We start from the raw sequence: 25,125 nt of genomic DNA on the forward strand, positions 1-25,125 counted from the left end.
GCAAATGAATTCACAGGATTCTAGTTGCCCTACATTAATGGGAGGGGACCAGGCTAATTGTACTACAATGACATTGGGTTTTACAGCTCCGGTGATGAAGCCACGTTGAGATGAGATTTTAAGTTGCCTCTTCTGGTTACAGTTGGGGCTCTCCCTATTCCCATCTTAAACTGTGGCTTTTGAGCATCTGTGCCAGTTGTTCCTTTATCAGCTTTCCAGCTCCTCTATCCAGTGACCTGTGATTTTAGCCTGGAACTTATGAAAAGCATGGTCCCAATGGGAGGACAAGTCATTGATATGTCCAAGATGCAATAAAACTTTGCTCAAGTCCTCACACAAGGATGCCATATTTGAGATGTTCCCTTGTAAGACTGCGTGTCACTATCTCCTAAGCTGATAAAATCAGTTGTTTCTTATTAAAAGAACATGACTGCTTTCCTATAAAGGCCAAGCATAGCTATAAGGGGGTAGGGATATGTGCCATGCACTGGGCGCATGCTGGTGGGGCCGGAAAATCACTCCACCCCCTTCACCTCACCTTGCCAAGCCTGGCCCTGTCCCACCAGCTTGGCCCATTTTCAGCTGGCAGAAAAAGGTAAGTGGAGGGGCAGGGGCGCGGGACAGGGGTGCCCAGATGCCATTTTGCCCCGGGCACCATTTTCTCCCCCTACACCCTGTGTGAAGGGAATACAGAAAAATATCCTGGGAGATCTGACAAAACACCAACATTCCCTAAAAACCTATTTATTTTTGCCAGAGCACGAGAAAAAACCCTAAAGAGGAGATTCATCCCAAGTTGAACATTAGTCTTGCCCTCCATATCTAATGGAAGGAATCATCACCTCACTCCTGCGACAACCACAGGGACAGTCAAAGATTTATCTGAAATTTCAGGCACAATTGTTTATACTGCTGAAGGAGTAAGATGTTTTAGAGATTAAAATATAACTTTTGTCAGGAAAGAGAGGTTTGGGATGAGGCTAGTTGAAGCAATGAAGTGTCAGGGTGATGGAGTTCTAAATATTTCTCTGCCTGCCTCTTCTCTATTGCAATTCCCTATCCCAACACTACTTTTTGCCTTGTGGGATTCCTTCCATGTGCCTGTTTGTAAAAGCAAATATGCCTCTGAAAGCTGCTTCTCTATAACAGCTTTTTGTACACATTTTTGTATGCAACATTCAGTTCTACCAAAAGAAACTTCTGATGATGCAGTTTCCCTTTCCATCTATGCTTGCTTTTGTTGGCTTGTGGGCACAAAAAAGATAATATATAGTAGGAGTAGAACAGTCAAGGGAACGCATAGTTATTTAATTACAGACAGACCATACTACTAACTTTACTTTCATGTATCATGACCAACATGCTAAAATGCTTCATAATTTCAGTGCAAGAGATATAAGAACATTTTACTGTCAGACAATTTAATAGATCTTGTTGCAGAAGGTTTGGTATGTTCATGTCTCTTTACATCTAAAATTTGTTAACAATACAGCATTACAGTCAAAGGCACTAACAGTTTAATTCAGAGTGGGCGGACAGGGCTGGCACCACCTCACCACTCCCTCCAAAGGGTTTTCTCGTGGCATGGGAAGCCCAAAAAGTTAAAAATAAAACCAAACTGCAAGAATCCCCCATGGGGAGAGAGGAGATAGGCCCGAAAATCATTGCATATTTCCAAGGCTGGCTCTGTCGGTGCAAGGGGACTGAACAGGCAGTGGAAGCCGACTAAAGCTGGCTTCACCCCTGGGAATGTCCCTGCCATGCTGACGTGGCTTGGGTGCGCCAACATGGAGGTGGGCACCACAGCCAGGCATCCCAGGCACCAGTAGATTTGCCCTTCCACCACTTTGTGGAGTGGGGTCCCCCAGAGAGTGATCTTTTCTCAGATGTTATTTAACATCTACATGCACCTTCTTGCCTAGTTAGTCCAGAGTTTTGGACTGGGATGTCACCAGTATGCCAATGCCACCCAGCTGTATCTGTTGATGAGCAATTGGCCAAGTGCCTCTTTAGATATACTTGCCAGTTGTCTGGAGGCTGTGATGGGATAGAAGAAACAGAACCAATTGAAACTAAATCAATCTAAGATGGAGTTTCTGTGTCTAGGCCAGGAAAGGTCAAGAATGGGGTGCTAGCTCCTGGCTCTTTATGATGCACATCTGACACTTAAGCCACCTGCTAAGAGCCTGGGTATGATCCTGGATATCTCCCATTGTGACCATTGAGGTCAAAGCCACAAATGTGGCTAAACTGGAATTTTCCCATTTACGCCAGGTTAGGCAACTAGTGCCCTACCTGTCCTGCCCTGACCTAGCCACAGTGATCCATGTAACGGTCACTTCCATACTAGACTACTGCAATTCGCTCTACACAGGGCTTCCCTTGAGACTGTTCAGAAACTTCAGCTGGTTCAGGATGAAGCTGCACAGGTCCTGATGGGACACCATGGAGAGCCCACATTCAACCAATGATCCAACAGCTGCATTGGCTCCAGGTGGAGAACAGGATCAGGTTCAACGTTTGGGTGTTAGCTTTCAAAGCCCTTAACAGTCTGGGACCTCATATCTGTGTGACCGCCTCTCCAAGTAAACCCCCAAAGAGCATTATGTTCTGCAAATTGGTTCCTGACCCAAAGAGTGTCCAGCTCTCCTCAACCAGAGCCAGAGCCTTTCAGCTCTGGCCCTGGCCAGTGGAACATCCTATCTAATAAGACCACCAACTCCACAGTCTTTCATCTTACACGGTTACCTACCTAATAATTAGGACTTCCTCAGTGAATGTGGGACAGAATTACTGTGTCTTTAATAGTTATACAAAAAGAAGAAATTAGGAACTTCAGCGATGGGAAGAGAGAAGTTATAGCTGTCAAAAATGTCTTCTCCATATAACTAATGGAGACAGACATCTACAGAATCTCTTAGTGAGTGTGATGGATTTCCAGGAAAAGCTGATTTCAAATTACAATTCTGTTAAAGCAAACGTACTGTTTACCTTCAGAATTCATCAGGAAAAGGCTTGAGAATAGTGGAACCACCTGATTGGCTATGGCCTCCTGCACTCTGATTGGACAGGTAATAGTATGATGCAGAAAAAGGTGAAGGCGGTTAGCTCTTTGTTGAATGAACTGCAAAGATTTTTGGACCTGTACAAGCTTTGAAACATCTCATCAACGAGCACCCCTTCGCTTCTGGTGTGTGTGTTAACAGGGCTGAGGGAAGTTCTTTCTGTTTCACTCGACCATTATTGGAAGCACCTCAGACAGTGAAATGAAAAGATAGGAAAAGTCTGAATCAGTGGTTTTCCTGCCTTGGTGATACAGAAGGCTGACTGGGTGTTCATCACAGTGAGCAACAGAATACTGTCACAATTAGGAGGTTGTTATATGCTTTCCCCTTCCATGTGAGACCTTATGTGTGATATGTGTTGCATCAGTAGGACACACGTAGTTTGGTCTCTTTTTTAAGCAAATAACAATGCCATCCTAAGTAGATCTACTCAGAACTCTACTCAAGAATATTCAGTGAGACAGCGCAGCAAAATGTATTTAGGATGGCACAAAATGGAACTCACCTTCTCCAAGAAGACAAAATTTGTTTCTTCCACAGATGAAGTCTGCTGCCAATACAGGCCCTTCATAGCTACCTGAAAATGTAGATAGAAATGAAATTGTTTGTGAACGTACTTCATAACAAAGGTTTTATGCATACAATAAACTAAAAGATGTTTAAGAAAAGGCAAAATATAGTAATATGCTTCTGCTAAATAACATAACACAACATGGATCTATCTATATCTCACTACCACTGGTGAGGTGCTGCATCAATGAAAATGATTTTACAAAAAGCTGTTATTCCATCATAACAATATAAACTGTGCTAATGAATCTTCTTATTTTAAAAACTGAAAAGCAACAAATAATAAAGGTGACACCTATTTTTCTTATTGCTAAAGCCTCCTGAGTCCAGTGGGGACCATTTATTGGGTAACCAGGTTTATGTTTGTGGTTTGAGTATAAAACAATTATTCAACATGTTGCATGTTGCCTTGATAATTCTTTGAAACAGGCTAATATTGTTCCATTCTGCTCTCCCCCTCCACCCTAGATACAAATAAAAGTGCATGAGATACTAACTTTGACCTAAAGTTGCCCAGTGAGTTTTTGGTTAAACTAAAATTTGAATTCCGGGTCCTCAGATTTAAATGTATTTTGTGTAAGACATTACTCTGGTTACCAGATCAAGCTTATTCTCCACTAAAATACTGTTGAACAAAGGGAGGATAAACTAAGGATTTTCTAACTGTGTTCTGAGAAACTCAGGTTCTAAAAATTTATGAGAAAATCTGAAGACACAAACAAGTTTCCCTGAAAAGCAGCTTGGACTGGTGTTCATAATTACTGACCTTTATGTGAAGCAGGTAAATAGAGAATTTTAGAGAGCCAGTTTGGTGTAGTGGTTAAGAGTAGGTGCACTCTAATTTGGAGAGCCGGGTTTGATTCCCTGCTCTGCCACTTGAGCTGTGGAGGCTTATCTGGTGAACTAGATTAGCTTGTGCACTCCAACACATGCTGTGGGCTAGTCACAGTTCTTTGGAGCTCTCTCAGCCCCACCCACCTCGCAGGGTATTTGTTGTGGGTGGGGGGAAGGGAAAGGAGATTGTAAGCCCCTTTGAGTCTCCTTACCAAGATAAAGGGGAGAATATAAATCAAAACTACTACTCCTCCTTCTTCGTGGATTGCTTTGGATTCCCATTATAGAGAAAGGAAAGGAATAAATGAAATAATAAATACAGCTAAAGATGTGGAGGGGCAGATAAAAGGTAGCTTTCTTCTGTTGGGAAGGAAAGAAGGAAGGAAACAAGCAAAGGGGAGGAAATTGGGTTTTCTGGAGAGGAGAGAAAATAGTATGGGGAATAGTAATTCCCCTCAAGTTCCCCACTGTGTAATTAAAGTTCACAAGAAGGGAAAGAGGAAAAGTTAAAGAGGGGGAAGGCAGATAAAGACATGCTTGATGGGGGTGGGGAAAAAAAGGAAGCAGGAAAAGGAAAGTGTCTATTGGGTCTTTCAGGAAAGGAAAAGAGGAAATGGGGGGATGAGTTGCCGCCCACAGGTCCTCATGTGTCCCCCTTTATAGATAGTCAAAGTGTGCCCACTATTTTTGCTGAAACCATCTGGCAACCCTACTTAGGCACTTCAGTCTGTCTGAACTGCAAGAATGTGCTTGACAGTATTCCAGTACCTTCTACAGCAAATAATATACAGGGGCGGGGAAGCCCCCATGAAGTGAGCACACTGTCTCTCAATGTTCATGTACTCAAGTAAGTTCGGGGAAGGTTTTGTGTTTTCTCTTAAATTGTCACACACTGCCACCCTGAAAGCTCAGTTTCCACTAACACCCCTCCCCACAAGTTTCTGGTCTTAATGATAGTGAGGATTTGTGTAGCAAAGATCCATCTTCATCATCTTCACACTCTTCCTCAGTTTCATTCTTGAATCCTCACTAATGTTCCACCTCTGCTGTCTTCTTTCCTCATTTTCAGGCACATCTTCAAATGGCATAATGCCAAAAATGACATAAACAGGAGTTTTACACAGAGTTACAAGTAGGTTAGATGTCAGGTACTACAGCCAGATTATACTAGCTTTGTAAGTATGGAAAGAATAGGCAGTTCTTAATGTGGGTTGCTACAAATTGCGAACACTGTTCAACATCAGAGAAACCTCTGGTTGTCAGGACAAGAGAAGATTGACTTTATTTAGCGAATATTTACTACAATGAAGACTAACCTGTCTTAGAAATGCAACTACATATGACATGCCTCTTGGTGGGCATTATATTACTTCATGTGTTCCACCAGCAGCTCAAGACAGGCAGCTTGTTCAGCCCTGCCTGGGACAGAACCTCCCTGTTGGTTTGCCTGCCTGCCAGCCAAGCAGAAGTCCACCTGATGAGCTGCCACCTGCTGCCCACCAGAAGGAGTGAGAGTCCTTCCCCACTCACCCTCTGGAAACTCTTGCAGGGGCGGGGTCCTATGTTTATTGAGGCTATGTTTATTGACTTTTTTTGCTTGATGTTATGATTACTGATGTTTGGTATTATACTGTTGTTGTTCACCACCCTGAGCCCTTCAGGGGAGGGCGGTATACAAGTCAAATAGTACAATACAATATCAGGGGGCTCGTCATTTCTGACCCAAGCAAGAAAGGCCATTATGTTATCATGCACTGCAGCCTCAAACGATCTATTTATTCGCAAGTAGGCTCAACACATAAAACAAAGGGACGAATGTAAGAGCTCACGGTTCAGAACCTGCCCTTCCCAGGAGCAGCTGTGGATTAATATGAGTGGATGGCAGCCAAGGGTCGAGGAAAAGCCAGCTGCAAAGTCCTGCAACTCACCTAACGGCTAAGCTTGCGCCACCCAAAGCAATCCGGGTTGCCATGACAAACCCATTACCTCTCTCTCACAGGCCCCTCTCTCCGATTTTCACAGGACCGTTTTTCGGCTGGAAACCTTCAGAAAATCAGCAACCAGACAGAACCAGGCAGGCAGCAATTAGCCAGCACAACTACTCCGCAGCGCGCACGAACAACCGAGGACTCCTTCCTGAACTATGGGACGCGGTTCGACCTGTGCATTCCTCCCAAGATAGTGGAAACTACAACTCCCAGCATGCAGGAGCGATTCAAATGCCTTTTGGTGCCAGGATGCAACGCGTGTTGATTGCTTAAGGGAGCGTGTGAAATAAGAGTGAGAAACAGACTTTTCTGTGTGATACACCTCTGAAGATGCCAGCCATAGATGCAGGCGAAACGTTAGGAACAAAATCCACCAGACCACGGCCGCACAGCCCGGAAAACCCACCAGAACCAGTTGAATCTGGCCCTGAAAGCCTTCGACAATACAAGGAAATAAGCGTGTTGCCCCAATGAAAAGCAGAATAGTTTGCTTTTGAACGAAGGGCAAGGTTATCTAATTATGTTTCATTTTGTTAAAAAAATGACTTAATAAACCCACAACCCTGACTGCGCCTTCAACACTCAAGAGTGACCTTGCGACTAGTTATTTGTAACGTCTAGATAGGTGCGCGCGTGTGTGTATGTGTTTCGGATAAGCGGGACCCTAACTTTTTAATATGCAGATACAGCCCCACAAAAGGTTTTGTTTTCGTTTATCGGTTGACCTCACGAGCGTAAAGGGGTCTTCTACTCCCCGTCCAGTTTGCTGGGTCGCTTTATCACTATAAGCCAGAATTCTCCGTCAGCGGTGACTCCACGTCTTTTCTCGTTCTCCTATAGGTAGACAGACACGTCCGTCATGAGAAAAGAGGTGGGCTCTGTAGCTGGGCGAAGTCTTGGTTGGTTGCGTCATGACTGGGGCTTGACTCTGCGGTGCGCTCGTGCGAGCGACGGGCGGGTTTGGTTGCGCAGTCCTCCGGCGCCTGTGAGAGGGAGCCGGGCGGCTCGTCCCCCGCCCTCCCGGTTGGCGAGACTGTGGCGGCGGCTGAGGGGGCGGAAACGACGGTTAAGGCAGGAGCCGGCGCGGGAGGAGATGGTGCGTCCCTCGGAGGCGGTGGCCTTTACCGCCGCTCCGGCTGCCGCTGCCTCCCCGTCCTTGCCTTTGGTGTGAAGAGGACGCCCGAGACCCGGCAGAGATGAGGTAGCGGCGCTCTGCGGAGGGTGTGTGTGTAGGGGGGGGGGGGTGTCACCCTGGCGAGACGAGCGCAGGCGCGCTGGTGGGAGGCAGGCTGAGGGGGTCCCGACTCCCTCCCTTCTCTCGCGCCCGCATCGGGGGCTCTCCAGCCACCCTCCCACAGCTGCATTTAGAGTGGCACATCTGTCTCCCCCAATTCTGCCTGTGTCCACTGGCCCTCCATTTATGCCTTTTGCAGGGTGCTTCTGGCCAGCCCATTGTTTTCTACTCAATTTTGCCTTCCCTCCCCCCTCCGGATCCCCATATCTAGATCCCTGGTTCCTCTCTCTTTTTTCTTTCTTAATCCTTTCCTCTTCGCCTTAAGTCAGCGCGCGAACCGGGAGTTCTTTGCCGACGCCCGTGATTTCTTTTATTTTTAGAGCTGCTTGTCTTTAATGCAGACATACTCAGCCTCCTTCAGTCCGCTTGCAGGGGGATGTGACGAGTAGAGTGAGGGCCAGGGGCCCTGTCAGGGTGTATGCCAAGGGGCTTTGGGGAGCTTTTTAACTTTCTCCAGCTCAGGCAAAGACTATTGTGGTTTGCCGTGCCTGAAAGGCGGGATGGAAGTCTCAGATGCATGGTTGTTCCTGTTTGTTCAAATAGAAATTTCTGGCAAAACAGACTGTCAGTAGAAAAGGTGCTGCGGGAATCTGAACTGGAGGATGCAGAAATAATATGTCCTTGATTGGAAATTCCCGCTAATCCAGAAATCGTTGCCTAAGGGCATCCATAGTTTCTTAGAAAGAAATCTCTGTGTTGCACTCTGTGACATTCTCTAACAAAACGTAAAGAGAGAATGTCTAGGTTTGTCTTTTTGACTTGGCCTCGCTCTTTACATTCCTTGTTCCCTTCATGTACATCTGGTGGAACAGGAATGTTGCCCATTGGGGACAGTTGTGTTTAGTTTTAGAAGAGGCAAGACATTTGATGTGTTCTTGCACGTCTATTTGCTGCAGGTTAGTAGAACACAACTATTTCATCACTTGAATACACATGAGCATCTGACTCTGTTTCCTGTTTGTGGGTGTACTTGTGTGTGGTGGAGTTTTTCCCCCATCTAATAGGAAATTAGTTATTAAGAGCAAACTCAGTACTGGATTATCAGTAGTCCAATAACAACAACAACAGCCTTTATTGGCATACAAAAACAAAAATTACAAAACAGATATGCAGTAGTGCAATAAATATTTTTAATAAGTTAATTTTATTTAATGGCACTTCCTTACTGTTTTTGTATAGAGCATGTTTTACAGGTACATTAGATGGAAATAAGACAACAATGGTTTTCTGCTAATGTATACCCTTTTACAACTAGTAATGCTTTTTAGTCATGTTATTGGTAAATGAGTTTGTAATGAGCATGAGTGTAACTCATTCAGTTCATTGTGCTTGAGGATGGGACCAAGGTTATTACCTTAATTGATATCGTATGGTACTTGTCAAATATTCTGTAGCAGTGTCTGTGTTTAAAGATTACAATTACAGTTTTAATTCTTATGTCCAAACTGGAGATGACTGGCTAGGCCATAAGTGATCTGGGTTTTACAGTAGTTTCCAAAATCAGTGTATATACCAACTGGCTTGTTGGAAGAGTAAGAAATTATGAGACTTGTTAGAACATCACTCTGGTTCTATACTAGAGGTTAGCAACTGGAGGCCTCTAGGACAAATTTGGCCTCTCATAGTAGATATGACTCTTCAATTGCTAACTGAAAGATGAAAGAAACTTAAGCAGCATGTGTGATGCATACCGTGGTAGTTTCTGTTGCTGTGAATAGTGTTGCTGTGAATAGTTGTAAAGAGGATAGCATCATAATGATACAATTTATGTATTAAACTAAATAGAATAAAACTATTTTAAAAACATCCTGACCCATTATATGGACTGCTTATAACAAAATGTCTATGTGCAAGACTAGATAGTGAAAAAAGGTTATTTGGAGAAGCTTCTTTCTTTGTTCAGTGTGACTTGTTTTCTATAAAGTTGAAGTATTTATCTTGGCATAGAAAGATAGATTAACAGCATGCTATGCATGTTTGCTCAGAAATAAGTTCCACTGATCTAAGAATTTCCTAGCAGGTATGCTTAGGACAGCATCCTAAATTACTGGGGGGTGGGGTATTTTAGACTTGTGATTTTTGTGTAGGCTTGGTAGTATATTTGACTGTATCTTGTTACTATACCTGTTCCTCATCAGATCCTTGTGCATTTTTCTTTGTTTCATTACCTTATTATTGCCTTATGATATCATTGCTTTATTATAAATTCTGCCTTCTTCATCCCTAGAAAAAAGGTCAGGGCTAGGAGATTGTGAAAGAAGAGAGCTACTGTATCTTACGCTTCTATGCAATTGAAAGCAGAAGAACAGATTCTTCTAGGTGTCAGGGAAACCTGCCAGTAGCATGTGGAGGAAATGCATATTTCTGGCAGGACATGCAGACAAAAAGAGGGAAATGGTCTTTTAATGCATACCACACAACCACTGGCATTTAAGCGAAAGCAGCTCACAGGCCAAGCTTGTATGATTAGTACTTGTATGCTCTAACTTTGGCAGCTTTTCAGCAGTCATGTTTTCACACAGATGAGCTGTTTCAGAACAATTTCTCCAGTGTATTAAGCCCAGAATCTTTTCTTCACAGTTAACAGAGATAGTGTTGCTTAAAGCTTCAGTAAAAGGAATTGATTGTTTTAATTTCTCTCTCTACAGTAGTGAACAGTTGCAGTATTATAAATTTCTTAACAGTTATATTTCTGTAGAAGTTTTACATTTGCAGTGCAATCCTAATAACAATTTCCTGGGAGTAAGCTACTTCAAATAGCTGAGTAGATCTGTTCAGTATTGAGTACTGAGTACTGAGTATTGAGTACTGAGTAGATCTGTTCAGTATTGAGTATTGAGTACTGAGTAGATCTGTTCAGTATTGCTTCCTAAGAAACTAGATTTAAGTTCCAGTCTTAGAACTCCTTTCACTCAAGAAAATTCCATAGGAATTAATAAAGTTGACTTCCAAGTAAACAGGCTCAAGTCTGAGTGCAATAATAAATAGGTTTACATACCGTAGAAGCTGACCATTACATGATGGTAGGAATGTTTGTTCTTCACAGGTTTGCCATGACGTTCGTAGCAGAAAGTTCCTGTGGCTTAGGCGATCCATCTCCCCACATATGAGGGAGGATATTTCCAAATGCTTAATTCTCCTCAAAGATTAATTATTCAATAAAATTAATAATAGTGATTTGATGCCATTTCTAGTATAATAGTATAATAGTACGTCAACTTTGCAGTTTCAAAGTTGTAATTAATGGTTTTGAGTTGCACTTGGAAATTGATGCAAGAAGATACATGTTTATTTTTATTGATTTGCAAACCATGGTAGGATGGAGAATAAAATCACAAATATGTTTTAAAAATGAACTTATCAATTTACCTGATTGGTTATGAACAACAGATCAAAATTAAAGCTAACATTTTGATTAATATTTCCTCTCAGTGGGCAGAATGGATATTGTAATCACTAATTCGATACGGAGCTAACTAGTAATGCAAGTGACAAAGTGCCCCAGTGACCTCTAAGATTGAGAGTTAAATTCTATTCAGATAAATAAGTGAGCAACCATGTTAACAGCATATCATGCAGAATTCTTTCCATGTGCTAAAATTAGTGTGTCAGCAATTTTCAGTGCCTTTGGAATGTTATGAGGTAAGGGCATCAGAGGGGCAGAGTAAAACTTGCCTATGTGCACATAGTAAACATGCCTGTTTGTAAAGCCTGCCCATAGTAAAGCTTGCCCATGTGTGCATAGTTTTTGTAAAAGGTTTTGGTGTGGAAAGGGAAGGCTACTTGACTAAACAAATGGAGCTTCCTCCCCTGTCATGTTTTGCTTGGCTACTGAGGTGAGCTGATAAAACTGAGCTGTGGCTTTGTTTTTTTGGGAACCATACCCATGGTATGTTCAAAATGTTTTAGGGAGGTAACTTGACAAGGTGAATGGAGGTAGCTTGACAAAGTGAATGACCGCAGTTTGGTTCCAGGCTGGAACGAAGGTTTTAAACACTAGTTTGGTCAAGGCTAATGTTTGCTATTTGTATCACTAAACAAGTATGAAGAAGGGCTAGGGGGACAGGAAGGGCTAGGGGGACAGGGGTTGACAAGATTCCTAACCATGTTTGTTGCCCAGCTAATATTTGCATCTGCTCTTGCAGGATTGAAATATTACCTTTTAGCATGTTGTATCTCAAAATGGAGTACTATAGGGATCATTACAAGGTGATCAGTGCATCTAAGACATCTATTGGTAAATGACAGAAATGCAAAATGTTTCCAAATTTGCTAGCCAGAATGTAATTATATTGTTTTGTTTCATAGTCAAATTGATTGAGAAACAAGCTTCTGTGTGCTTAAATGTGAGGGTACTTATGCTTTGAGGCCGGGCACTCTGTCTATTTTCACTGTTCCAAAATCATCAAGGAAGTCTCCAATTCATGATAAACTAAAATACCCAAACTATCTTTGCAGTATTCAAAAAACAGTCATTATTTCTTGAAGTAAATTGTGGTTTCTGAAAGCAATTTCTCATGTTACTGACTTTCTAAACCATGTCTGCAACATACCTTTAATAGACATCTTTAGTTAATATATCGTATATACTTGTGTAAAAGTCGACCTGCATATAAGTCGAGGCATCCAGTTTTACCTCAAAAAACTGGGAAATTGTATTGACTCACGTATAAGTCGAGGATGGGAAAGGTCCATCGGGAGGCAGGGTGCTGAGCCGGCAAAGGAGCCACAGCTGGAGGAAAGGAGCGGCCCAGAAGCCTTTGGGAGGCTTTTAAGGAGGGGCGAGGCGGGCATGTGCGGTCTGGGGAGAGGGAAAGTGGATGAAGGCAGGAGAAAGCGAAGCAGATAATGCAGTACACAGTCTAAATGGTGCCCGGAGACCCAAAACCCTCTGGGCGCCCCCCCCCCCCGCTTAGCCCTTCCTACTTGCGAGTAAGCGCCACAGTGCTTACTTGCGAGTCGCGAAGCCTTGTCCCCCTCACTAACTCACAATTTCCCCGCAGAGCCGCAGCGCTTACTCGCGAGTCACAAAGCCTCGTCCCCCTCACTAACTCATACTTTCTTTCTTGTAGGCTCTAAGGCTTGGCTCGGGGCAGCCAATTGCTCTTTTAAGAAAACCATAGAGACAGGCTGTCCGTAGCGGCAGCTTCCCTGAAGCCAAGCCTTAGCGCCTGCAAGAAAGAAAGCGTGAGCTAGTGAGGGGGACGAGGCTTCACGACTTGTGAGTAAGCGCTGCGGCTCCGCAGGGGGGGAGACCTGCGTATAAGTTGAGGGGGGCATTTTTCAGCCTAAAAAGGGGGCTGCAAAACTCTTCTTATACGCGAGTATATATGGTATGTGGCTACATAAATACAAATTATTACTCAATACAAAGGAGTATATAAGCAGATGTGTAAATATATTCCAGGCCATTTCAAATTGGCAGATTCTGCCAAAAACAGCGGTGTGAAAAGGGTTTAAAATGGTGTAAAAGGGTTTACACCATTTTCACACCGCTGTTTTTGGCCCATGCAGAATCCGCCATACATTCAAATACATCTCAGGATTTATTTTCTTACAATTTTAATAAATATAGCAACTTGAGCTGGAAGGAACCTCAAGGGCAGAGGTGTATCTGCCCGGTGACTTGGGGTACCCAATGTCTGTGGGCGAATGCCATCTGGTCACATGGTGGGTGCAAAATTGGCCCCCCACGTGACCAGTGAGTTTTGAAGGTCAGTGTGCGCACGTGGACCAGCACGTCGAGCAGCACCTGTGCGCACAAGAAGGTGAGGTCCCTGCTCATTTGCTTGCCCGCCAGCCTCTTTTAAAAGCAAATTTAGGGGGCGGGACTGCAACCCGTGTGGGGGGGAGTGAAGGGTTTTTTGTCCCCGGGCGCCATTCCCCCCCCCCCCATACGGCTCTGCTCAAGGGTCATCTAGTCCAACAGTGCAGGAAATTCACAACTCACTCCCCAGCAACCCCTACTCTATGCTCAGAGGAAGGCAAAAACTCTTCAGGATCCTTGTCCAATTGGGCCTGGAGGAAAACTCCTGACCCAAAGTGGGAGAACAGCAGTACCTGTGAGAAAGGGTCACAAAAGCTGAGCACTGTCTAATTCCCTCCTGCCCTTCCCTCTTATTATCTGTCTAAGTTTACAGAATCAGTGTTTCTGTCAGATGGACATCTAGCCTCTAATCAAAAATTTCTGAAGAAGGAGAACCCACTACATTCTGAGGAAGCCAGTTCCACTGAGGAACCACTCTGTCAGGAAGTTTTTCCTAATGTTTAGCCAAAAACTCCTTTGATTTAATTTTAATCCATTGGTTCTGGTCTGACCTTCTGGTGCAACAGAAAACAACTCTGTTCCATCAAATACTTGAAGATGGCTATCATATCACCTTGCATTCATCTCTCTAGGCCAGTGGTTCTCAGCCTTCCTAATGCTGCGACCCTTTAGTACAGTTCCTCATGTTGTGGAGACCCCCAACCCTAACATTTGTCCATTTTACAGATGGAGAACACTGATGCAGAGTGTCTTAGGTGACCCCTGTGAAAGGGTTGTTCGACCCCCAAAGGGGTCGCGACCCACAGGTTGAGGACCATTGCTCTAAGCTAAACATACTCAGCTCCTTCAGCCTTTCTTCATATGAGTTGATCTCCAGATCTTTCACCATTTTTGTTGCCCTTCTCTGGATTCTTTGCAGCTTGTGATGCCAAAAACTGAATACAGTACTCCAAGTGAGGTCTAACCAGGGCAGAATATATTAATACTGGCTATTGTGGGGTTTTGGGAAAGTATGGCTGTAGTATGGTAGTTGCTGCTCCTTTTGCCCCCATTTATGGCTGGCATCTTCAGAGGCATATCATAGTAAGATGTATTTCTCTGTGTGGTACACTGTGCCTCTAAAAATGCCGCCCATCCATGGTTTTCAAGGTGTCTCATAATGGACCCTCCACTGTCTCACTGTCTCTGGCTGCTAATAGCACCTTCCCAGAAGCAGGCACTGCTATGCTGCTCTAAAAATATGTTTTGAAATGTTACATTGTTTGTCCGATGTTTTGCACAGGCCTGAAGTCACTAAAAACTTCCACAGATATTCATCTTTGTATGTGGGAGTGGTTGGATTCAACTTTGAGAGGCAAGAAGAAACGATGGGGTCTTAGGAACCTTGCCAGATGTTTAGAAAACTTGATCTAAGCCAGATGTTTAGAAAATTGATCTAAGCCTTAGCTCAAACAGGTATAGTTACCAATTCTATGGTGAGGACCAAACTGTTCTTGTCTTGTGGCTGGCAGTCTAGGGTTCTAACAAAGTTCTGATGTTCTAGATATGTCCTGAGTTTCAGTGGTTGGCAAAGGATACTACTGACTGCCTGTGGAAAAAAGCTGCCAGATGACAATTGAGATAGACTTGCCATTTTTGTACTGGAGGGGTACATCAATCTGTTGTCTGATTTTAATCAGTTTTCCTTATGTCTCTGTCTTGTGCAGAACCTGGACTTGTTTGTCCTGTCCAGATGCTGTGAGATCTGGAACCTGGATTGTGGTGTGGTTTGTCATCTGCTTCCTGAGGGTGTGTTTGGGAGAATGGAATGAGGCAAGGGATGGTGCTGTGATAAATAGGGTGGGGGAGGCAATATGTTCATGGGAGAAGAAGTGGCTAGGTAAAGGGAAGGGACAGACATTTGTGGGCTATTCTTACAGCCAGGGTGATGCTGGTGGCCACATCAACATTCCACAGGGCTATATAATACCTTGTGTTTAAATGCTAGGCCAGTTACAGGCAAAACAGCAGCCATGCAGGATTTATTTTTGGGTGAATGGGCTGACCTGGCAAGTGTCACTGATAGCTGGTATTGGGGAGAGGGGAGAAGTTAATCTATCTTATTTCCCCAGGATACTCAGTGGTTCATAGGCATAGTGGGTGGACTCAGTGTCCTGTCCAGGTGTCCTGTGGTTTTGAGAGTATGTAACTAGTGTTGAGAGTGTGAGACAGAATGGGATTCTGTTGTTGTACTGCACAACAATGTCTCTGTCCAAGTTAGCTGTTGTGGGTTTCCCGGACTGTGGGGCCGTGATCTGGAAGTTTTTGCTCCTCTAACGTTTTGCTCACAGGTGTAATTCCTTTACTCTGATACCTGCCTTATGCCAATAAAGGTTGGTTGATTGATTCTCTGGGACCAGTCTTTCCCCTATTGTGGTAAAGACAGGAGATCTTCACTTGACAACTATCTCAAATTTGATTTCCTCTGAATGGATAAAAGGTGTTTTTCAATAGTGTGTGTGTATGTACATAGTGAAACAAGACAAATGTCCTCCTTTATATTCTAATGAATAAATGTCACATTAATTCCCACAGAGCTTATTGACAACTAAAGTGGAAGAGTTAGGCTAACAGGGCTAGTATTTTAGAAGGTGAGCTTCAATTTTTTAAATAAATGTACTGCAACTATATAGACACTGCATTGTGTGTGAATGCTCAGTGTGAACCCCTTGCTTTGTGGGGTTCCTCAGGGGGCAATCCTCTCACCAATGCTATTTAATATCTATATGTGATCTCTGGCCCAATTGGTCTGGAGCTTTGGACTGGGTTGCCATCAATATGCTGATGACACCCAGCTCTATCTGTTGATATGAGCACTGGCCAGCTGATTCCCCTGATTTACTGGCTGGGTGGCTGGAGGCTGTAGTGGAGTGATTGAAAAGGACTGAAAATGAATACATCGATGGCAAAGATTCTGTGACTGGGCTGAGGGGGGGGGGGTTAGGTGGGGAGGCACTAACACCCGCCATTTCTGTCAAAAGCCTGGGTGTTATCCTGGTACCCTCCTTATTAACGGAAGCCCAGGTTGCACATATGACCAAGGTGGCCTTTTTCCATCTCTGCCAGGCTAAGCCATTAGTCACTTACCTGGCACTAGCCCTTCCAAGCCCCTTCCAACCCTCATCCTACCTGAAACACCAAGCTGGGTCAAACACCAGCCCTACGAAATCCCCTCCAACCCTTCCCCAACCTTCCTCCCCCCCAAAGTCGGGCCCAGCACCAGCCCTCCTTCAACCCTCTTCAAACCTTCCCCCCACCTCGAACACAAAGGGACTATTTTCTACTGCAGAAGTATGGTACTCTCTGTTTTTCACTGCAGCACATAATCTTTCAGTAGGAAAGGGTACAGCTACAGTGATCCATGAAACTGTCACCTCCCGGTTAGATTACTGCAACTCACTCTATACTGGCCTGCCCTTGAAACTGCTCCAGAAGTTACAACTGGTCCAGAACACAGCAGCGAGGGTCCTTGCAGGAACCCCTGTATGAGCACATATTTGACGTTTGCTTCACCAGCTGAACTGGCTACTGGTTGAATTCTGGGTCATGTTCAAGGTTCTGGTGTTAACTAAGTCCTTGAGGGGTATGGGACAGTCGTACCTGTGGGACTGTCTCTCCTTGTATTGCCTCCAGACAGTATTATGAACTGCTACAAGCAACCTTATGGTGGCCCCTGACCCCAAGAGTGTCCAGCTGGCCTTCGCCAGGATCAGAACTTTCTCAGCTTTGGCCATGGCCTGGTGGAACTGTCCACTGAGACCAAGGCCTGCAAGATGCAGACGTTCCACCAGGCCTTTGGCTGAGGCAGCTCTGCTTTTGTCCTTTGTTGCTGGCCTCCCAAATCTACCCCTCCATCCTTCCTCTTCTACTCTTCTTCTTACTCTCTCTATTTTTAGTTGAACCTTGTATTGGGAAGAATAGGAGTGTGTTAATAGAACTATGGGTAGGACTCTTTTTATCAACTGCATATGAAAAGGTCCAATGCACTACATTGTCACTATCTGTATGTATATGTTTTAAATATTTTAATGTTTAAATTAAATATGAGTATTAATTTTATTTTTGAAATTTTGTTTGTATATGAAATGCTGTTTTAAATATGTTAGCTGCCCTGAACCTGGCCTTGGGACTAGAAAAAGAATGGAGTCAAGAAGGGGGAATAAAGGGAGGGCGAAATGCAACAAAAGGCCTTGATGCTTCCTGGTCTTCCGTATCTTTCTGTGGCATATCTTTCTGTGGCGGCGGCTGCTGTTGCATCCATGGAAAACTCTTTCATTTGAATGAGAATAGCCAGTAACAAGATCTATCTTACAAAGGCTCCACATACTTTCTGGAAAGTGTTGCAGGTGCTTATGGGTACCATGTTGGGGAACCTAGTTGTAATCGCTAACTGAAATTCTTGGAACCATGTGAATTCTCATCTATGTAAACCAAACTTGGAATAAACTTGTTGAAGATGACTGAGGATGGCAATGGCAAACCAACCTGTAAACAAAACCTGTCTGATAAACATCATGATGTGATGTCACCCTGTTTGTCATTAATTACCTAGTGCTTGTTCAGGGGAATACCTTTACCTTTTAAGGTGCTATAGGAATCCTGTTTATTTTCACTGCAATAAAATAACATGGCCCCATCCCTGGAATTTTGAGGCAGGGATTGCAGAAAGAAAGTGCCCCTCATAGTTCCCCTGATGAAGCTTCCTTAGATTGCACAGGAGCTCAGTGTTAGGTATGTCTTTGGTGTGTAAATTAAGTATGTGTATATATCTGCTTTGCCCTGATTGCTGTGCTGTTTGATAATCTGAACCCATGCTTTTTGCCTCACCCAGCCTCTACTCAAACAGGTAGTAGTGATGGTAAATGATGTAGCTGAGCAAATGCTAGAAAGAACAGCAGGACTTTGCCACCATTTAGAGAAGAATTATAATTTCAATGGGAGCTGTGGTGCAGGCAGTATCACAGTGGAAGATGGACATTAATAGCAATTGATTGAACTTTTGCCACAATTTACATTTACCCGACTTCTGCATTTATTCAGACTTTTTTCTGTATATCAATGAGTAATATAAGTGACACTGTATAAAATAGCAAATATATACAATATGGTAAAGTGGCTCTGTAACAGATTGTTTCAGTTTTTGCTCTCGTTATATACCAGTACCAATGTACCACTCTTTATTTCAGACATCATTTAGCAAGAGAAAGTGAAAGTTGATTGAACCATGGCTCAGTTTCCAACACCTTTTGGGGGTAAGCACTGGGACATTTTTTAAAGCTTGGTTTAAATGCATTTTATTTTTAAAGCATTTTAAACTAAATAAAAAGTCTGATTTTAAGAACCAAAATGTTTCGCTTATTTTTGGTGTGTAGTTAAAGCAGTTTGACAAATGCTTCACAGTTTGTGTAAGGTGAAGTGTAGGAAAAGGAGGTGGTTAGAATAAATTCATCAGGAATTCATCACAGTCTGAAGACCTCATGCTTGATCTGTGGGCCAGTCAGTTATGTCAGAAAGTCAGTGAAGACACATGTGTTAATGTAATATAATTGTCTTCAACAGGGATCTACACATTTTGCCTGATTTTGGTAACTAGCCTTTGTTTATAGTAGTTGGTAAGGGTCAACTTTCTTGCTGACCACTCTAGAATGGCACCATGAATGTGTCGTTTTCATACCTTCTATCTGTTGAGGGAACTTTTAAAAGGTTAAGTGGTGATTGTTTTGCAACAATCCCTCTTCTCCAGTCCATGATCTTGATGGCACAGGGTGCAGCCCAGTGGTACTTTGAAAGAGGTAGTTCCTCTGCCCATGTGCTGTTCTTAATCTTTAAAAGATTAACTATCTAGTCTTATACTAGAAGTGTCTTTGTGGGTCACCGACTCACCACATTAAAATATATCATTGCTACTAGAGATCTGGTAATTGTGGTCCTTTCAGCCCCCAAGCTCATGTTGTTTGCATCCCAAGGCATCACAAGCTTACGTGGGCAGATCTATAGTAAGGACCTCCATAGAGTGACTTTCTCTTTGTCTTGTGCAGAACTTTATCTTGTACAGACCTTTTGAACACCTTGGCCCTCTAGGAGCTATCTAAACTCCTTTCTGTATTGGGAAGATGTTTTCTAATTGGATATATTGTAAAAAAAATGTAAGTGCATTGGGAATAATAAACATTCTTCTATAATACAGCTTACTTGATTTTTTTTCTGATTTCTTCCTTGCAAATAGGCAACCTGGACATATGGGCTGTAACTGTGGATGAGAGAGCTAAGCATGATCAACAGTTCCACAGTTTGAAACCAGTATCTGGATTTATCACTGGTAATACATTCTTTTGTATCATTTCCATTCCACAACCATGTAATTTGGTTCTTCTCTCAGGCAAACAGCAGTTGCCTCAGCCCAGGTCGTGTACCCAAATGACAAGTATTTGTGTTTTAAGACTACAAGGAGAGGAAGCCTAGACCTGCTTTCAGTGAGCTCAGTATAAGGTGAAATGTGGTTGCAAAGATACCCTTTAAAGGATGCTGCTAAAAAATGCTAAATACATGAAGTAAGAGAATAAGTCCATAGCTTTTGTGATTCTGAGGTGACAAGAGGAAAGACAGGCACTTTGTTACTACTACTGTAATTAATTTTCTGTCATGCATGAAAAAATTGGCTTTGATTCTTGACTGTTGATTATATCCTGCACAGTGAGGAAATTTACAGGCACTAATGGGCTTCGTAAGTTTTCCCAGAAGTACAAATAGCAGCTTTCTAGAGCTTTTTTCTGGTTAAGAAATTGTGTTTGCAGGAGACTTAAATCTCTCCAGGATCAATCAGAATCACTGTGTAAAAATTAAATTTTGGTACAGAATTCCAAATTTTTGTTTTGTTTGACAGCATCCAAGTTAAACTTCCTTAGTCTTGAAGTCTTGTGCTTACGGGCCTTTGAATTACATCTTTTAAAGTTCCAATATGACTATACAAAGAGAGCCAGCAGGGTGTGGTGATTAAGGTGTTGGACTAGAAGATCTGAAAAACTCAGGTTTGAATTCCCACTCTGCCATGAAAATTTGCTGGGTGACCTTAGGCCTGTCACAATTCTCAACCTCAATCCTGGCAAGCATTTGGATGGGAGACCTTCAAAGAATATTGTGGTCGCAACACAGAGGTGGGCATTGGCAAATCACTTCCCTACAAGCACTCGATGTCAGCTGTAATTTGACAGTTAAAAAAAAAAGATTTTTTGGGTGTTGCTCCAGTCCAGCCCACATCTCTACCACAGGAGTAGCATTTGTACCGAGCAATGTGTGCAACTTGAAAACATTACCCATTCCTGTCAGTGAACAGCCCGCCTTTTTTCTGGGTCTTTTCCATGAAGGGGCAATTCAGGAGTCCTTGTGGGCCTTATCTATGAGGTCAGGCAAGGAGTAAGCCTTCAAAATCCTGCTTTCACAGTTGTGCCAACTGGAACTTCAAGACTCCTCATTTATCATCTTATGGATAAATCCCCCAATTAAAAATAAATGTACATTGATTCTCACCCTTTTTTACTTTTTGCTTTTAATAATGTAGTATATCATACTGAATAAAGAATCACTGGCTTAAACCTAGAAGGCTATATTTGTCACTAGCACTTTCTGCCCGTACTTGTGTGCTGCTAGGGGGCATAGAGGCAGCATTAGAAAATAGATTTCTTGCTCTATTAATATTATTCACTTACAGCTCATAGAAAAAAACCCCTCAAACTCTGAGGCCAGGTTTGCTCCAGGTAAGGAGATAAAAAAACCTTTAACCTCAGGCTGTGTTACCTCAAACAGTTTTAGCGTAGGCACACCTTTTTAAGAATTCTCCTCAAGGGCTGCTGCCTACCTTGTGAGCAAGCATGGATATTAAAGTTATCATTAGAGGCCTTGATTCATGTGCCTTTTTCGTTGAAATTAAATAAGGGGGCCATAAGATAAGAGGGCCTCCTCTGTAGTGGTGCTTTATCTGTGAAATTTAGTTGTTGCCATTTCTTGCTACCTGCTGTTAAGTGTTAGTCACGAGGTAAAGGCATTCTTGTTCTCTTGGGCATTTGGAGAAGCTTTAATAGTCTCAGTATTGCAGATCTGCTAGTTGCTTTGCTTGCTTTTCATTGCTTCTGTTTAGGATTTTAGCCTGATTTTGCACTTGCATTTCTATTTTATTACTAGTTTAGTTATCAAGTTTTATTTATATTATGTGAATTTCCTTGACCTTTGGGAGATGGTCTAGAAATAATTTAAATTAATCTGTGTTGCATGTCTGTGAATATGGCATCTCCAGGACTAAGTAATTTGTCCACATGAACAACTGAAGAACTGGAGATTTGATTGGGTGGTCAGGGAGACTGATGAGAGAGGAGAGGTATATTCACCCTTGACACTCATGCCAGTGGAGAGTCCTCCCTGGAATATAACAAGTTTATATGTCCAAGTGTTGCCTTATTCTGTGCTGCTATGCTTGTTAGCCACACATCTTTGGCTGGTAGAAGTGTTAAAAGTACATGGAAATTTGTGTCATTTGTCTATTGTTGGATATGTCCTGTGGAGAAAGTGTTTTGCTTCCTGGCTTTACAAGGCATCATTCCAATAAATGAAAGCTGTTAAAATAGACTAAACTATCCAAGCTGATGTTACTATAGTGTGACTTTCCTATTGACTAAACTACAGATGTTTCAGTTTGTAGTCATACATATTTCAGAATCTGATGTTCTTGTTCTTCTGAACAAATACTTAAGAAATGTATATGATTTTATTCTTTTAGGCCCAAGCTACATATTACATTTTACACATAATTTCTACAGGGACTTGCAGACAGTAAGCTGCTGCTAACTTGCCATGACAAGTCAAATTAGAAACACTACAAGGACCTGATTTGCACATGCAGCCCCTATTGAGTTGAATAACGTTAAATGGGACAATTTCAGGTTGAAAAAATGAGGAGTGGGAAAAGGGTAGGCAAGAGCTCCTCCTCCCCTCAAGCTGTGATTCCTACCAGAATTGGGTCCTTGTGGTGTTTCTAAATTGAGTTGCCACAGGGAACTGACCACTGGTATCTTACTGCAAGTCCCTGTTGGGTCTTCATGTTAAATGTTATGTGTATTTTGGCCCTAAAAGGTTGGTCTATAAACTATAAAATCATCATTTCCTACCTTGCCTCTAGCAAGAACATAGCTTAGACGCCACCTCTTCCACTGTGTATTGGACAGAGATAATTGTACTGATTTAGGTATAAAGTTATGTTGAAGATTGTTTAGAAAATGTATATGGAGCACATCAAACACTAAAAGAACAATATAAATGCTTTTTCCTGCTATTAGCCAGTTGTTTATGGCTCTTATTTGAAATAACTGCCTTCTTCTCTACAGGGGATCAAGCCAGGAACTTTTTTTTCCAGTCTGGGTTACCTCAACCAGTTTTAGCACAGATATGGTAAGTTTTTTTTTAATAAAAAAGGTTTCTGAAAATTAGCAATTTGTTGCAGCCAGCCTTGTGACGCATTTGTCTTTTAGGTGCTGCAAGGCCCTTTGCTTTTGTAGGACTGTCAGGAGCTTCTGTTTTCAGCATAATTCTCTTACTGGCCTCTTTATGGGATTTGTGGCTGGCAAGTCCATAATCCATTAAGAAGTGTTATGTAGGCTTTCAAATCAAGCTCTAATGCTTCTGAAGACAGCAACCAAATTAAAGTACACATGGGTTTTGCTGGACACATACTGTAACTTGGAAGGAAGTAGGACAAATTGACCATATGATACTTTTTCTTTTGAAACCATGGACTTACAATTTCTGTGAAATGATATCACTGTTAATAGTAAAATTAAATCTTTTTTTGTTATCAGTGAAATAATTTCTTGCCTTTTGTTCATCCATGTGGTGTAGTAGTTAACAGCAGCTGTCTCTATCTGGAGAACTTCTCCACTTGAAGCCTGCTGGCTGATCTTGGGCCAGTCACAGTTCTCTCAGAACTCTCTCAGCCCAAGCAGAGGAAGGCAATGGCAAAATCACCTCTGAAAGTCTCTTGCTTTGAAAACCCTCCAGGGTCGCCATAAATCAGCTGTGTCTTGACAACTACATTCCACCACTAATTAATTGCTACATCTGTAAAACACATCACTTTTAAACCACATGCAAACTTTATATAGCCTACAAGATATCCTGCAAGCTGCTAATATATTTACTTTGACATTTTTAACATTTTATAAAACTATCACCATGCTTGTTTTTGGACAACAATGCATGTAACTTAAAGTAAGGTCTGTCTTACTACCTGTGACTAGCTGTAACAGTTTTTTAGAGACATAGGTTGGCTAGAATTAGCAGTAAAAGCTGTGGGGGTTTTTTTTTTTGGTCTACTTTGTTTTCGTCTGCCCCTTCTCTGTTATAACTGTATTGTAATTCTTCTGTCTTAACCCCACAAAGGAAAAGCAAATCTTATCAAAAAGTTAATACTGGTGGCAGTTACTTGACAAATCATTGTTCTTTGACTGCTGGGAACATTCAGAAATGTTTGCAAGTAAACAAATATTTACAACAAGATTTTGTATGCAAAGGATTCTAGTTTGGCATATCGAGGATATCGAGGCTGGGAGTGTCTTGTGCCTTAAACTTTGCTGCCAATTAGATTAGACAGTACTGAACTAGATGAACCAATGAGTCATGTGTAGAGTTTTGACCTGAGAATCTGTTTTTGTTTTGAAAGTCATGTGTTTGTTTCTGAAAATCAGTCTATTTTTTTTATAGGGCTCTTGCAGATATGAACAATGATGGAAGGATGGATCAGCTGGAGTTTTCTATAGCTATGAAGCTTATCAAACTAAAACTGCAAGGTTATCAGCTCCCTTCTGTATTACCTCCTATTATGAAACAGCCTCCCCTTGCAATTTCTAATGCATCTGGATTTGGTAAGAGCAGAAGTCCTCCTGATCTTTATTTGTTTAGATTGTTAGAGTCTTTGTAAGCTGCTAAATACTATTCTCAGCTCATTTTAAAGTGAGTGATCTTCTCTAAAACAGATCTTCATTACCTTTTGTCAGAACTGCATTTAATGATTTGATTGAACTGCTTGCATTAGAAGATGTCGTTTTTCTCCTAGTCATTGCTTGGTTAGTCATAGTGGTTTCACCTTGTATTTTCATTTCAGCCTATAGTTTAATTTTAAACTTAATGTTATATAATCCTTTACTTTGCAAACAGCTTAAGTCAAAGTGTAGCTGTTGACTAATGTGAAAATCTTTCCTTGCAGGGATTGGTGGTCTTCCCAGTATGCCACCTCTAACAGCTGTTGCTCCTGTGCCAATGGCGTCCATTCCCATAGTTGGAATGTCTCCACCTTTAGTATCTTCTGTTCCTACAGCAGCTGTCCCCCCTCTTGCCAATGGAGCACCTGCTGTTATCCAGCCTCTGCCCACTTTTGGTCATCCTGGTATGCTTGAATTATTGAAATTAGCTTTTCTAATTGATTTGTAATTCTTTGTGTAGCTGAATGTACTATATATACAAGCGAATAATAAAGCTCTAAAAGATAACCAAGTTAATATACGTTTTGTATTTATTGTGTAAAAA

At 42.3% G+C, this 25,125-nt stretch overlaps 2 protein-coding genes across 5 annotated transcripts in view; one reads left to right on the forward strand and one right to left on the reverse strand.

Moving 5' to 3' along the window:
- The window catches only part of CRYZL1 (crystallin zeta like 1), a 32,710-nt gene extending 26,048 nt beyond the window's left edge, over positions 1 to 6,662 (reverse strand). Inside the window, exons 1-2 of one of the 2 annotated variants that reach the window (XM_048494387.1) lie at positions 6,398 to 6,662; positions 3,571 to 3,642 (exon numbers count right to left, since the gene is read on the reverse strand). In XM_048494387.1, the coding sequence (XP_048350344.1) occupies positions 3,571 to 3,636 (66 nt within the window). In that variant the 5' untranslated portion in view covers positions 3,637 to 3,642; positions 6,398 to 6,662. The remainder of the gene's footprint in view (positions 1 to 3,570; positions 3,643 to 6,397) is intronic. The other variant, XM_048494386.1, reaches the window with a different exon arrangement.
- A 727-nt stretch (positions 6,663 to 7,389) lies between these two features.
- The window catches only part of ITSN1 (intersectin 1), a 98,527-nt gene continuing 80,791 nt past the window's right edge, over positions 7,390 to 25,125 (forward strand). For 2 of the 3 annotated variants that reach the window (XM_048493430.1, XM_048493431.1), the window contains exons 1-6: positions 7,390 to 7,658; positions 18,744 to 18,809; positions 19,784 to 19,876; positions 22,932 to 22,995; positions 24,304 to 24,464; positions 24,806 to 24,985. In XM_048493430.1, the coding sequence (XP_048349387.1) occupies positions 18,782 to 18,809; positions 19,784 to 19,876; positions 22,932 to 22,995; positions 24,304 to 24,464; positions 24,806 to 24,985 (526 nt within the window). In that variant the 5' untranslated portion in view covers positions 7,390 to 7,658; positions 18,744 to 18,781. The remainder of the gene's footprint in view (positions 7,659 to 18,743; positions 18,810 to 19,783; positions 19,877 to 22,931; positions 22,996 to 24,303; positions 24,465 to 24,805; positions 24,986 to 25,125) is intronic. The other variant, XM_048493432.1, reaches the window with a different exon arrangement.

Source organism: Sphaerodactylus townsendi, linkage group LG04 (assembly GCF_021028975.2).
Source record: "Sphaerodactylus townsendi isolate TG3544 linkage group LG04, MPM_Stown_v2.3, whole genome shotgun sequence".
NCBI lineage: Eukaryota > Metazoa > Chordata > Lepidosauria > Squamata > Sphaerodactylidae > Sphaerodactylus > Sphaerodactylus townsendi.